We start from the raw sequence: 16208 nt of genomic DNA on the forward strand, positions 1-16208 counted from the left end.
TGGCTGATTTATTCCAGGGCAGTGAGTTGTAGGCATGGCACACAGGGTTGTGTGCCATGTCGATTCTTCACTTGTTCTGTACCAGCACACACAGCCTGCAATGGCAGTGTGTATGTAAGGGTATAGGGCCTCTCAGGGTGGCCCAATAAGTGCTGCTACCCTTGGATGCCTTCCCTGTGGTACCATTTACAAGGTACTGACCTGTGGCCATAGAGTGCCAATTGTATTTTCTCTTAATGCAGCTTTAGGGAAAGAACATAGTCCCTGAGTACCTGCTTGGCAGGAAGTAAGGGCACACTCAGTCAAAAGTACATCAGCAGTTTAGCAAAAAGTAGGGGTAACCATGCAAAAAGATGGCTCTTACTTATAGTCCAGTCCAGCCTGCCACCACTGATGCGTTCGCACCCCCAGGAGGTGAGAACCCTGCTGTCAGAGGTCAGGAACAATGCCTGCTTTGGCAGCTGGTCTTTACATCTCCTCCACACAGGATGGCTAACAATCAGCATACCAAGGCCAGAGGCTTCAAACCTTTGCAGCCTTTGATATGTGACCCTGGCGTCCCCCATACCTGGGAGATGCCACCCCAGTCCTGAGTCACATTTAGCACCAGGACAGGCGGGAAATTAGTAAGTGAAATAGTAGTGGAGAACACCCAGGTCAGTCACAGCCCTAAGGTGAGCTGCCGGATGTGCCCCACTCACTGAAATTTTGGCCATCTTGGTGATGGCAGATTTTAGGAAACTGGGACATGGTTATGCCCACTTCCCATAGGAGTAGTGAACCCAAGGGTAGGTAGTCCATCGGCAATTATTCTCCACTCCCCTAAGCTAGGAGAGGCCTTCAAGCTGGTTTTCAGAGCCTGTTTTCGACTATTACAGTTGCGTTTAATGCACAAATCCCACTAAATGAGGGTGCCTGTGCATAGAATGCATTGGGCGATAGGTGAAACAGGGGCTGTGGGTTGCAGGGGTGTTGACATACTCTTTAGGACTCCCCCACGGCTGGGGAGTTTGGGAGGGACTCCGGCAGGGGGCAGGTCTCTATACCTAGCCCACAGTTAAAACGGTCCTCTTGAACGTTGGGGATATGTACCTGAATCCCCCCCATGACTGCTGTCCACTCTGGGATTCTCAGTGGTTAAGGGCAATATTGTGCGCCTGTGTGGGGGGAGAGGCAGCCGAACCACCAAGTATGGAGCAAAGGCAGATGGATATGGATTGGTGCAGGGCGGGTGGAACACCAGGTCTGTGAAGGTAGAAGATGCCCCCTGTAAGTGCTAGAGGGTCTTGCAACTGTTGCGGAGCTATAGGGGGCCTCATTGATGGTCTGTTGGTGACGGAATAATTGTATTTCTAATATTGTAGTCTTGAGATGTTGTATATCCTTTGTCTGGGGTGGTATTGTGTTTGGAAGGGCTAACTAAATCAGGGAGTTTATCTGATATATTATGGTATCCTGGGTGATACAAGGTGCTGACATGGGTAAATTTGACGAGTTCATTCAAATGCAGACCTGTCGTTAACCATTGGCCATAGGGCCAGTAAACTGGCTATATGGCCTGTAAAAAAAAATCTAGAGCTTAGTAACAAAACGCAATTAACATATTGTGTTTAAATCTCTGTCCCCGATGATTTAAGTCTACTGACTATGCAGTTTATCATAATTCGAGGCTGCCTTTTTTGTCAATATAAATCAGTCCTGCTATTATTTAGACTGGCTTAACTGTGATGCATATGAGCTTCTAACCAGTACCAATTCAGAGTAAGCCTAGACTAATTGCCTTCTCTAATCTTGGAGAGGCTGTGCCCCTAGGTGTAAAGGATTTGCACTGTAGTTTCAGTTAGAAGGGAGTTAATGATTTTCATCTTAGTCATGCTTGCTTACCTCCTTGATTTAATTTTTTTTTTTTACAGTAGTAGCATTTATAATATTTCTAATTTCTTGTTTTTCTGCAGCAGTTTCTCAGCAGATCACTACCTGCAAGAAGCAAAAAAGCTGAAGCACAACGCAGATGCATTGGTATGGAGCTGTCATTAAATTTGATCATCTCAACGTTATCTTTTTCATGAATGCCGTAGATCTTATATTTGAACTTTTTTCTAATAAATTATTGGTCTAGAGAGATTGAGCACTGATTGTGTGTGCTCTTAACAGAAAGAATATATACAGTAAGGGATTGGGGGTTGTTTATGGCTATGAAACTGTGAGCTGAATTATGATGTAAGAATTTAGGTTTCTCTAATTGCACACACAGGGTCTCTTGATTTTCTTTCTTGGTGGTTTTCTTTGAGAAAAGTTTAATACAGTTAATGTGTTTTGTTAACTTGAAACTATAGCTTTCTTTGTAAGAGCCTCTAGTAGCAACACACCAGTTTTTCAGTAGAAGCCACTTCTACCCAGCCTCCATCTCCTCTATTTTTAGTTAATTACCACAGCCATTGCTATAATAATCGCTTTCTGAGCCACATCTGTCAGCCTGCTAAGATGGCCATCGTGTTGATAAGATGTTTATAGAAAGCTGTGGTGGATGTTCTCTCACTTTTTTACATTCCTTCTATTTGACAAGCAAATTAATCTATCAACTTCACAGAGTCCAAGCTAGAGCTGTGAATATATGGTTTTATGGTTGTATTTCCAAATGTCATGCCTAGGTCAATTTGACTCTTGCACTTTACTGCGTCCGCTTTGTATTTTCATTACTGCCCGTGGACTGCTTCATGAGGACTGCAAGATCTTTTCTTGAAGTCATGAATCAGTTGAAATGAAATGAAAGCAGGATTTATAAAGCGCATGGCTACCCGTGAGCGTCCCAGCGCTGGTGACAGAGGTAGTAGAGGAAAGTTAAGGAAAGAGCCAAGTTTTCAGGAGCTTTCGAAAGGTGAGAAGGTTAGATTCGGCACGCATGGTAAGGGGCAGCGAATTCCACAGCTTAGGGGCGTTATAGGAAAAGAGGCGGCCCCCTGTGCAGGTCTTTTTAATCCTGGGTATATGGGCCAAATGTAAGTATGCTGAGCGTAGGTTTCTGGAGGATTCATGGCGTCTGATCAGATTTTTTAGGATGGGGGGCACCTTGCCATGAAGGATTTTGTGGGTCATGCAGAGGGAGTTGAAATGCACTCGCTCCTGAATGGGCAGCTAGTGGAGCAGTCTGAGCGCCGATTTTGCAGAGCTCCTACTGTTGGTGCCTGTTAGGAGCATGGCTGCAGAGTTTTGTACCACCTGTAATTTGGCAATTGCTTTTTTGGGGGCACCAAGATACAGCGCATTGCCATAATCCAACCTAGATAGTAGAAGGCTATGGATGAGGAGCTTCCTGGAGTCTTGGGGGAGCAGGGGAAGGATTTTACGGGTAGTCCTGAGAATGCCGTAGCAGGTCCCTGCTGACTTCCTGGCTTGGGTAGTGAACGAAAGGTCCTGGTCGAGCCACATGCCCAAGCTCTTGATGGATTATTTTGGGGTCGGGGCAGGCCCCATACAAGGAGGCCACAGGGTCTTTGGAATAAAATGAGATTGGTTGCCCAATACCAGTACCTCCGTTTTATCACTGTTGAGTTTGAGATGGGACTACTACACAACGAGACCTAGACTATAGAAGCACCTGTAGAAATTCACCCTTATTTAGGGTATTTCGTTTGTTGCTCTTCTTTAGCAAACATTACTCCCCTTCTTAAATATTAAATGGGGTAGCCGAAACCCTTGAGGGTAGTGCTAAATTCAAACAATTGCCTGATTCTCATTCACCTAGTAAAATACAGTTGAGAGACTGATCATACCACACTCAATCTCGTGTCCAACATATATAGTGCTAAACCGAAAAAAAGTGTGTAGGAGCGAGATGGCACCTCACGGGCGCACCACCAAACGTGGACCTGACTGGTACTCGCCAGGACAGCCCTGTTGTCCTCATCGGTACCATCAAGCTCAGAACAGAAAATAGTGTCCAAATACACAAAAGATTTGTGAAAAAGTGCAGTGAGATTAAAGCAGAAAAGAAACCACTACAGTGTCAAAAACGTTTAAAACACTCATAACACAACACAGACACTACAATTTTATTCACTTTCTTGTGTAAAAAGTAGATGTGGTTATCACCTATTTAACCACTCATACTTTTACTTGCCGACATGTTTCATTGCCTGGTAACTTGTAGGCAATTTCATCAGGGCGTCATGTATATTAAAGCCACTGCAAATGGACCCACACGTCTTCACAACTGTAAACACATAAAATCCGCACCAATGTGGTTAACCAAAGCACTTAGTCCATGTATACTCTAACACACATTTGACCTTCTGATAGTTACCCTCATATGGCCTTAGGTGCTCCTACCAGCCGGATGGAACACGGTTGTCATTTAAAAGACAAGAAAAATCGCAACAAGTCAATAATTCACTTCTCCCCTTCAAATTGCTAGAAAAAGGAGAGAACAGTGCACTCTTTAGGCAAAAATGCAAAAGGTGTATATTTTTACATTGTTTACGTTTATCTGGATGGCCCTAAGCGTTATAAAACGGACCACCTGCACAGCATAAACCCGGTTGCGATGTTCGCAATGCCTACCGGGATCAAAGGGCACTTTTTAACGTGCACTCTGTGTACCTCTTAACCTAAACACAAGCCCTGTAGACTGCCTCCTATACCCAGGCACTTGACAACCCATTTGTCTTACCGGACATTCGAGAAGCGGCCGCTGTGTCTCAGCCCGTGCATCAATGCCGAATGAATAGGGGAAGTACTTGTGATGCCTTCCGTGGTCTCGCGTAAAAACGCGTCGGCCATCTTGGATTGGGCATATTCCTATTTTGCACAATGAGGAGTGCTGAACGCGATCAGCATCACGCGAGACTTTCGCGCGTGATCTCGGTCTCTCTTATTCCGAACACCACAGTTCGAACTTTATGCATATTTCTGTGAACAGCCCCGTCTCATTTTACAATTTTCAAAGGACCAAAGTGCATATAAATCATATTACTCGTGGGAACCTAACAATTATTCAACTAGAATAAATCGAAAGGAAGCCACAAATAAAAACATATCATACAAAATTTGAAAAATTGAAATGGAACCTTTTTATCTAGTGGATAGAATACATTTTTAGCCCACCTTAAAAAATCAATGTATAAATATACACACCAAAGGGAGGAGCCAATGTTAGTATATATATTCTCACAGGTACCGGCATACATATATGCACCAGGAATATATCATACCACAGTAAGAGAATAGATGTACACTCATACAAATGCCAATACAGATTCAGTTCTGATGGGAAACTCATTGTATCTTATTCGACTCCAATAAATCGTTCAGCCCTATCTTATCAGATTTCTCTTGAAAAATCCATTTTGCTTCCTTCCTTCCTAGCTAACAGGCGTTCCACTGAATACGTGTCTCCTGTCACCTTCTCAAGCACTACCCACTTAAATGCATGTTTGTTCGTGTGGCAGTGTTGCACTAGTTTCGTCGTCAGCTTTCCAGACTTTATAGTACTTAGGTGTTCTTGAATGCGTGTTTTTATTTTCCGTGTCGTAAGGCCTATATACTGAAGGCCACATTCACAGTTAAGTTTATACACGACACTTGTGGTGTTGCAATTGCTAAATTGCCTTAGCTCCCATTCTTTCCCCGACTGTAGGGTGACACGAGTCGTTTTTTCTGTAAGGTGACACACAGAGCAGGTGCCACAGGGATGGTGCCCTGTGAGATGAGGTTTGCTGTTTGCTCTAGTTGTTTGTACTCGAGTGTGAACCAATTTGTCTTTTAAATTGCTGGTACGTTTAAAAGCAAATGTAGGTTGGGGCATTTTGAAGTCTTTATTGGAAAGAATCGCCCAGTGTTTACGTATCGACTGTCGGATTTTGGAGGCCAATGGGTTGAAAGTCATGACTACCGGTAAGCAGTCTTTTCTTTCTTTTTTATTTACTTCTAACAAAGCACTGCGTGGTGTATTAAGAGCTCTCTTTTTCGCAGTTTTGATCGTTCTTGCAGGATATTGTCTTTGTAGAAGTTTCTCTCCCAAGACCTGCGACTGTTCCACAAAGATCTCGGTACTAGAGCAATTTCTCCTGTACCGGAGGAACTGGCCCACCGGGAGATTATCCCTGAGAGCCCGTGGGTGGTAAGACTGGTAAGATAATAATGAATTCTTATCCGTGGGCTTTTGATGAACGCTCGTAGTCAAAGTGTTATCTTTCACCGTGATGTCCAGGTCTAGATATACAGCGGACTCCCTGCTGTAGGACCAGGTGTATCTTAGGCTTTGGTCTTGGCAATTGAGCCAATTCAGAAACTCCAGCAGGGTAGTTTCCTCTCCAGTCCAGATGCAGAGCACATCATCTATATATCTCCTCCAGAGACGCACATGGTCTCTGAAGGGATTGCTGGTGGGATAGATGATGTGCTCTTCAAACTGGCCTCCATATATGCAAGCCAGGCTCGGTGCCATTGTAGCCCCCATGGAGGTCCCCGTGGTCTGTAGGTACATCTTATCCTTATAGCAAAAGAAATTGCGAGTAAGTGCTATTTCAATGCATTGAAGCACAAATGTTTGCGGTGCATCGTAAAACCACTCTTGGTCCCTCAGGGCCCTCGCTGCTGCCACCAGCGTGGCGTCCTGAGGGATACAAGAGTAGAGGGATTCGATGTCGATGGTAACCAATATTTCACGGGTGGGATCGAAGGACATTTCCCCAATCACATTCAAGATATCCATGGTATCTTTTACAAATGATCTTTGAGTGATTACAGATTCTCGTAAAAAGTAGTCTGCAAACTGAGACAAAGGCTCGAGGATGGATTGAATCCCGGATACAATAGGCCTTGAGATGGGAACAATCCATTCAGTGTGAGATATCTTGGAGGCAGGAGTAGAGGTTATCAGGGGGACGGTTGAGCTGGCTGAGAGAAACAACAAGCTGGGTATCGTCAGCGTACGTCACAAGTTTGACCCCATGGGGGGTGACTATTTTCTCCAGGTGGGACATATAAACATTGAAAAGGGTAGGGCTCAGAGAAGAGCCCTGGGGGACTCCACAATGTACAGGGGTGGCATGAGATTTAGAGGTTCCCTCAAGGACTTGGGGGTTACTGCGTATTTCATGTATGGGTATCCTAGGGGGTCCCAGGCTAACAACACTATAGCACCTGGCTTTCAAGGAAGCCACGGTGATCCCACTTCTAAAAAAACCTGGGACAGACCCAACTTGTAAGGCAAACTACCGCCCGATTTCCCTACTTCCCTTCTTGGCAAAGGTTATGGAGGCGCATGTGGCTAAATGCCTGTCTAACTTCTTGGAGGAATCCAACTGCCTCGACCCCCATCAGACGGGGTTTCGCCCCGCCCACTCAACGGAGGCGGTTGTGACTGCGGTACTAGACACCCTCCGAGATGGTGTAGACAAACGCTCTCCTCAGTCCCTGGTACTCCTGGATTTGTCGGCCGCTTTTGACACGGTCGATCATTCCATCTTGATCGCCCGTGTCAACCAGGCCGGCATCCAGGGTACAGCAGCTAGCTGGCTGAAATCTTTCCTGGAAAACCGCTCACAGGCAGTCCGACTTGGAGAACTAGTTGGCACCAAACAAACCATCACATGTGGGGTCCCACAGGGATCCTCCCTGTCACCCCATTTGTTTAACATCTATATACTCCCCCTGATTCAGGCTCTCAGAAAACAACATATAACGGTGTTCAACTATGCAGATGATTTGCAATTGATTTTCTCAATTGACAATTCTGAAGCATCAATTCTCACTTTCCAGTCCACTATGAGATTCATCCAAACTTGGATGGACCAGAACCATTTAAAATTGAACCCAGGAAAAACCGAGCTGGTCCTTACCGGAGACAGTGTTAGGCACTGGGGCCCACACTATTGGCCGTTTGATCTAGGCCAAGCTCCTACCCCCTCCTCCTCGGCAAAGACACTGGGTGTCACCCTGAATAGTGATCTTTCACTAAAAACACAAGTGGGCCAGGTGGTCTCCAAGTCTTTTTTCCAACTGCGGAAAATTCGGAAAGTGCGACGACTTCTAACAGCAGAAGCCATTACTCAGGTTGTAATCGCAACCGTGATTTCCCACCTGGACTACGCAAATTCTGTCTACCTGGGCCTACCGCCTTTTCTTCTGAAACGTCTTCAGATGGTACAGAATTATGCAGCTAGATTGATTCTGAACCGACCGAGATGGCTCCCTGCATCCCCCCTACTGAGGCAACTCCATTGGCTTCCCGTGACTCAGCGATGCACCTTCAAGACAGGGTGCATAATTTTTAAATCTCTTCACTGTAAGAGTCCAAAGTTCATAGACAAATTAATCATTAAGTATGTCCCGTCGCGGAATCTGCGCTCTGCCAACCTGGGTCTCTTACAGACACCATCTTTCAGCCGTAAACGCTCTGGAGGTTGCAGATTTGGTACCTTGGCTCCCCGTCTGTGGAACACTCTCCCCTTGGAAATCCGGTCTTGTCGGGATTTGCCTACATTCAGGAAAGCATTAAAAACTTGGCTCTACACCCAAGCTTACCAATAGAATCCCGGTTACCCCTCGCTCAAGTATTTCCTCTGTCTGTCAGCGCCAAGAAACCAATCGGTGTTAGCGCGCTTTATAAATTATCTTTTAACATAACCTACCACTATGTAAGTAATCGGTTTCGTATCTTGCGAAAATAGACAACTCAGTCTTGAAGTGAGCTGTGGCTAAGCTCCCATGCATTTAACCAATCTAGATTTCGGAAGAAAAAGCCAGTTTATTTGAGGAATTCTGTGCTTACCCTTACCCTCTTTGTGAGAAAATGTGTCATGACCACAGAAACACTTTAATAACATTAAGAAAATGTATTTAATGATTTCAATGACACCAAAATTAAACATGTCTTTTGTATAGATTAGATGATGCAAACATCCCATTTTATTTTATGAGTGTAAAGCAGTGTCTTGAAGTGAGAAGCGAATTGCCCCAAAGAATAGCTCTGATTACCTAATATTCTGTGGGTCACCAGTGTCTTGGTTCTTGGCATTGAAGCCAAGTAATGCGTCCCCATGGAAGTGTTTTCCAGCTGCAAGGTGTTTTCAGGAGAATGCGGTTATAAAAGTGTTTAGGTGCTTCAAAAATGCCCATATCTTCAAATTGATTCTCCTAACACCAGCTCAGTTTCCAAAATTCTGTAACTGTGCTGTTGGTGCTCCAGCAGTTACCGAGCTCAAATGTGAAATGATCCTTGGACACAAGACCACAAGTTCAAGTAGGAAAACATATTTGTTTGAGGCATGCTTCACTGTAGATACACATGTTGTGCATCATCCGGCAATCTAGTGTTGGGCCTGGATGTGTAAAAGTTGTTCTTGTTCGAAGTCTTTTCGAGTCATGAGTTAGTGTGACTCCACTTCTTGTTGGTAATGCGCATGGTCATCAGCTCCATTGTTAGATTGTTTTGTTTCAACTGTGTGGTTTAGACGTGTTACTGAGGTCCAGATTAACGCCATCGCCGTGTCTTCTCTGGTCCCTCTCCCTTCCGTCTGTATTGTTGCTATTGCAACTTCCCTTTTTCGCATTGTCTCGACTTGCACAGCTTTCGTTCGTGCGGTTACCAAACAGACTTAAACCTCCTGAGAGAGGTCTTCCTCTCTTCGGCCTCCCTACATGCTCACTCTGTGATAAACATGCCTTGCCTGTGAAGGAACGGACACCTTTCCACTACTGTCCTCGGTGTTGTGTAAAAAATCCCCTGGCCTCAACTCCCTCCAGGATCCTTAGTGGTGCATGCAGCTCACAAATGATCTAACGCATATGGTGCCAGCAACGCACCACCACAGGACAAAGAAAGCAAGCACATCCATGCAGCTGATAAGCGTGTCGCTGCACAATTGGCCAACCAGTGAGGCATCACTAACTCCTACGGCCTACTTTCTGTATATGACCAGGCCCACTGCGACGAGATTGAGGAGCTCCATCAGCATCTCCCAGAGGAGTACCGCAAACAAGGGCATGAGCTAGTCTCAAAAGGCAAGCTCATTTCTAACACTACCATTAGATATGCCCTGGATGCTGTGGACACTGCCACTTGTGGCATCAACTCCAGCGCGCTTCTATGCCACCACCAAGCAGTTATATTATGTTATATGCATTTAATATAGTGCATGTCTCACTTCTTAAGGAGTATCCCAACACTTGGCTGTACAGGGCAGGGGTGCACTTATTTAAATACTTACGTCTTAAGCAGCTTCCTAAACATTGCAAATTTGGAACAGGAGTGTATGTTGGGATGGCAATTTATTCCAGTGGAATGTGGCCAAGTAGGAGAAGGATGTGCCCCCATAGCTGATGCTGCAAATGTGTGGAATTTTAAGAAGGGCTTTATTTGTGGACCTGAGCCGTTATGGGCTGATGATAATGAGGTCTGGAGTACAGATATGTGGGTAGGGCCTTGTTTAGTGCCTTATACAGTGGAGTGACTTGCCCCTACTTTCCCCGACCACACAATACCTGTTGGGGGACAACTTCAAAGGTTCTTCCCCACCTGGCAACACGTCACCTCAGACGAGTGGGTACTAGACATCATTCAACATGTTTACTCCTAGTAGCCCACTTCTACGCCTCCCAACATACCACCTCACCACCTCACAGTCACGCCTTCCCTCCCAGAACACCAACACTGGCTTTGGGAAGAGATTCAAGCTCTCCTTCTCAAAGAACCATAGAGCCTGTGCCACAACACCTACAGGGCACAGGGGAATATTCCCTCTGCTTCCTCATTTCCAAGAAGGACTGGTCCTCCAGGCCTATCCTGGACCTCAGGAGACTCTGCAACTACATCCTGTCACACAAATTCTACATGGTCACTCAGGATGTCATTTCGCTGCTACAGCAAGGTGATTTCATAGCTGTGCTCAACCTCAGACACCTACTTCCAAATCCTGATTCATCCAGTGCATCATCGCTACCTTAGGATTGTGTTCAGTGGCAAACACTATCAATTAAAGGTGCTGCCATTCAGTCACAACAGCACCTCTAGTGTTTACAAAATGCCTCGCATTAGTACCTGTGCACCTGCAAAGACAGAGCTTCCATGTAGTTTGGTACCTAGAAACACTGCTGATAAAGAATGCAGCAGCAGTGTCAATCACACACAAGCCACCATAAACCTATTACATGTTCTGGGTTTTACGATCAGTGCTGTAAAGTCCCACCCCCCAACTTCTTCAAATCCATCCATATTTAGAGGCAATTGTCAATGCAGACGTGGGCAAGGTTTTCCCAGTTCTTCAATGTTGCTCCCTCTTTTTCAGCTGGATCAACCGGTCACAGTCTGTATGGTCATGTGCCTCCTTGGCATGATGGCCTCCTGCGTTTTCATAGTTCCCACACCAGGAAAATGTGTTCGCTACAAGAATGCATATGACCTAGTGTTGATTAGCTGCCGCACACATAACTCTCTGTAATGTAGGAACACCAACAATTTGTTGCAAGGGAGGCTTTTTCTCGACCTAGCTTCACAGATTGCCATGATAACAGATGTAGGAAGCTGGGTTTGTGTTGCAGTAAACCCCCCATCCCCACACACACACACTTTTTGCCAGACTTGATGCACTTTCACTTGGTGTGCCATGGGTCCTTGCCAATCATGTTGCCAGGGCTATTGTTCTTTCCCAAAACTGTACCTTTGTACCCCCAATTGGCACCTCTCTGGCCACATGTAAGTCTCTTGTGAAAGGTTACCAAGGGCACTGTGACCAGGGAAGGCCTCTAAGGGCTGCAGCACATAATGTGCCACCCTTGGAGGTCCTGTGTATACACACACACCCACCACACACCCACCACACACCCACCACACACCCACCACACACCCACCACACACCCACCACACACACACCACACACACACCACACACACACCACACACACACCACACACACACCACACACACACCACACACACACCACACACACACCACACACCACACACCACACCACACCACACCACATCCATTGCAGGCTGCTTCTTTTGGTGCAGAGAAAAGGGTACACATACCTTAGTGCCATGCTTGCAACCCACTGCCTATTGTATAGGTAAGGTACCCCTCTAGCTGGGTGCACTATACCTCTGGTGTGGGTACCGTTGCATGAGCACTGTACCCCTATAGTTTCTAAGCCCATTCTTAGACATTGTAAGTGCAGTAAAGCCTTAAAGAGTATATGGTCTGGAAGTTTGTCATTACGAGCTCCATAGCACCATAATGGCTTTACTGAATTCTGGGAGGTTTTGTAGCAAATGTCTCAGCATAATAAACCCACACTGATTTATTATACAATGGGCTCAGAGGACATCTTAGAGATCCCCCTGAAAAATGACCAGTTTCTGGTGGGTTTCCTGACTGGTAAATACTAGCCTGCCACCACGAGACAAGTTTCTGGACCCTGGTGTAGGAGCCTTCGCTGCTTGAGCCCAAAAACTAAGCCTTTCCTGGTGGAGGTGTTAACACCTCCCCCAGGTCAGGAAGAGTCCTCTGTGGCAGCAGAACTTCAAAGGCCTTGCCACCTTTGTAATGCAACCCCAACCTCTCCTGCTATCAGGAGCAGGTCCCCAACCTCTCCTGCTATCAGGAGCAGCACCTTCCTGTCTCCCCTTCTCTTCAGCAGGAAGACGGGCAGTAAAATATTTGAGCAGTCCAGAAGGTGTGCCCACCTCTGCCAACCCCACCATTCAGGTGGGGAGGTGAGGTAAAACCGCTCTTCAGTGCCCACCATCGTGCAGATGGCAGGTACTCCTCAATTAGGATTAGGGATTGTGCCCATTCTTCAACGTGGGGTGAGCACACCAAGGGTGTAGTCACCATAAGGTCAGTAGCCTATTGGCTAATGACCTCGAGACCCCTAAAACGCCCCTAAATACAATATTTAGGGGGCAGCCCTGAACCAAGAAGACAGATTCCCACAACCTAGGAAGAAGGATGAAAAAAGATGCCCAGCAAAGGAGACTGCAGAGAAGAACTCGCTTGGCCCCAGCCCTACCGGCCCGTTTGCAATTTACAGAGATCCTGTACCAAAAGTCGCCTTGTCCTGCAGTCAGCAACGTCCAGAACCCTGGGAGGACTGACTGCCTTCAACAAAGACCGGATCTCATGTGAACTGCTGATCTGTTCAAAAGAAGCTCCCAAGGCAGACTCTGAGCCTGGTGAGAAACCCGATGCCTGGAACCACCACGGCACCGGACGCTTACAGCCTGAATCCAGGTGGCCCACCTGTCCCAGCGAGGTCCCCAGCACTCCAGAGTGTGAGTCCACCGTGGGTTGACCCCTCGAGGACTCCCCGACGTCACCTGCAGCCTCTCTACGGAAACCCACCAACCGCGAGATAGCCGGTAAGATGAAATCGACCTTCAAAGACACCCCTGCATCCAGGCGCCCTGGAGAAGAGAACCCGAGATGCAGCTACGTCCCCGAGCCCTCCAACTTACCTGCTCAGCTGTTAGTTCCTCCCAGAAGGCTTCCTGGACCGAGCATGCAGCCAAAATCCAAAACCGGCAACTCCCATTGAAAACAGGACACCTGATGCCAAAACAGCACCCTGCTGCCTCAGTGCCGCTGTGGGTGCACATTGTGTGCTAAACTGTATCCCCCTTTGGCCTTAGCTTCTGGAGCTTTGCTCCCGCAACTTTGTCCCCCTACCCTCTATTGGATAACATTGTGCCTCAGTACTCTGCACCCGGCCGCCCTAGTGTCATTGAGGGTGCTTTGAGAGTGCATCCTTGACCCTGGGGGAACCCTGCTTCTAACCCCAAAATACCAACTTCAAAACCTAAGAACTTACTGTTTAAGCAATAACACTGTTATGCAGCGTGAATCCTTTTCTGGGCATCATTCTGCCATCTAGTGGTTGGGTCGGGAATAGTCTTTGTTTTCTTGTTTTTGTTTTGGGCATCGTCGACCACCATTTGGTGCCAGTTCCGTCCCCTGCGTGACGTCAGACGGCGCCCCGGAGGTCATTGTGCGTAGTAGCCATCTTCAAATTCTTTTTTTCCGCCATTGAGTATCGAAGCAAAAGGGAACGCTCTGGAGAATTGCTGAAAATCCCCGAAAACTTGATTTTGTAGAGAAACTAACATTGCTTCGACTACGCGACCTGAACACAACTGGCTTTCGGAGACGACGTCTTCAATACCAAACACCTCCAGTAGGTGACGACTACTCATAGTTTGACAAATGGCAAGGTAGGGGCCATGGAAAAAAAAAACTTCAAATTCTGCCCCAAGTGCCACCACAAATTTGTCCAACGCGACCCACACAATGTGTGCAACATCGGTCTGCCCAAGGATCACAAAGACCAGGATTGCGAGGCCTGCACGGTGTTCCTGTTGACGACTCTCAGGACACACTGAAAGCAAAGCGAGGGCCACAACGTGACAATGTCCCTAGGGCAGAAGAAGCCTTAGACTTGGGTGTCTCTAGCGATGATGAGGACCAAGGGGTGCCAGCAGAGTCAACGCATGAAAGATTGGACGTTGAATTTCTTTTTTTTTTTTTTTTTTTTTTTTTTCGTTAAAAACTTTTATTGAGCAACAAAATCATGTGTACAGAGATGGGCCCACAACCGCACGGGCCGGCCGCTAAGATCGGAGCATAATATGAGACAAAACAGTAGTCGCCACTCCGGCGGTCAGGCACAAACTGGACACAAAATGTCGCCCACAATATGGAACAGGAGAAGCTAATTTTCTTATTTTAAAACACACCAAAACGACAAACATAAACACCAAGGCGGAGGAATAATACACATAGTCAGCCCTGGAGGGGTGGGAAACCCACTAATCAGGAACACGAAGTCACAATCAGTAGGACGAGTTAAGGCGGGGGGACAGCGGGGAGGTCAATCAAGCCAAAGGACAGTACGTGAAATTTCAGGAACATCAACCTAGGGTGATAAGAGAACATCAGAGGCCTCCACCAAGGGAGGAGCACAAATGTCTCCGCGGTAGGCGTTCCACTGACACCAGATCTTCGTCCATGCCCTAGGTCTGCCCCTAGCCGTGTAGACTGTTTTTTCGCAGAACATAGACCAGTCCATGTTTTCTTCCCACACAGAAACAGTGGGGGGCCTGTGGGAGCCCCAAAGTTGCGCTATGTCTCGCTTCGCAACCATATACCCCAGGGTCGCCCATCTGGTCTGGGCCACCGAACAGTCGGTAGGTTCCCACACGTTCAACAAGCATCTCCGGGCCTCCGGCACCAGCGCAACTCCAGTCACGTCAGCCATCACCGCAAGCACCGCAGTCCAATAGGCAGCCACCCTCGGACACTCCCAAATAATGTGAAGGAACGTAGCACTCATCCCACACCCACGCTTGCATAGGCCATCCGGGGAAAAACCCATCGCAACCAAACGAGGACCAGTAACATACACCCGGTGGAGGATCTTGAGCTGAACCAGACGGAGACGGGCAGGAATGGCAACCTCTTTCGGAGAAGATAACGCCGATTGCCAATCCTCATCATCTAATTCCAGCCCGTCGCCGACCCACGCTTCTCTAAGTCGAACGAGCAAGTCAGTGCGATTGTGAATCAGCTTCTTATAAATCAAGGAGATGGTGCTATCAGGGAGATAGCCATCCAGTATACGATCTTCGAGGGGGGAGGACTCAGGGACGGCGGCACCGGAAGCCAGAACCGAGGCGAGGGCATGACGAACCTGTAAATATCTAAAAAAATTCCCTATCACTCAAGTCATAATCATTTCGAAGGGCCTCGAAGGACTTCACCGCCCCATTCGCACACACGTCACCCACTCTACAAATTCCAATCATGTCCCAACGGTCAAACCCTTTCGTAGTCCACAGACATCCCAGACGCTCAGATGCAAAAAGCGGAGTAGCCAGCGTCACTCGGTCATCCCACCCCAGGCTCACATTCGCAGCGCGCCACACACTAACAGCAATCCTAGTTGGTCCCGTAAGGCGGAGCCCAGCCGACCTGGAGTAAAGCGCTCTATTAAAGTTACCACCCGGCAGTTGGAGTCTGTCCATTGCAAAGGCCGGATCCGGACCCGGGGAGTACATCGAGTGGTTAATGGCAGACAGCTGCGTAGCCCAATAATATCTCCTGATATCAGGAAGCGCTATGCCCCCGTCATACCAAGGGATGGTGAGCTTCGCAAGTGCGATACGTGGGCGCCCGTCCCAAATCAGTTGCCTCTGTAGACTCTCGACCTCTCGGAA

At 47.2% G+C, this 16208-nt stretch overlaps 1 protein-coding gene across 1 annotated transcript in view; it reads left to right on the top strand.

Annotated features, from left to right (window-relative positions):
• The window catches only part of AFF4 (ALF transcription elongation factor 4), a 907016-nt gene that overhangs the window by 674524 nt on the left and 216284 nt on the right, over positions 1-16208 (top strand). Inside the window, exon 17 of the mRNA XM_078653083.1 lies at positions 1956-2019. Within this exon, the coding sequence (XP_078509209.1) occupies positions 1956-2019 (64 nt within the window). The remainder of the gene's footprint in view (positions 1-1955; positions 2020-16208) is intronic.

This window comes from Lissotriton helveticus, chromosome 7 (genome assembly GCF_964261635.1).
Source record: "Lissotriton helveticus chromosome 7, aLisHel1.1, whole genome shotgun sequence".
In the NCBI taxonomy this organism is placed as follows: domain Eukaryota; kingdom Metazoa; phylum Chordata; class Amphibia; order Caudata; family Salamandridae; genus Lissotriton; species Lissotriton helveticus.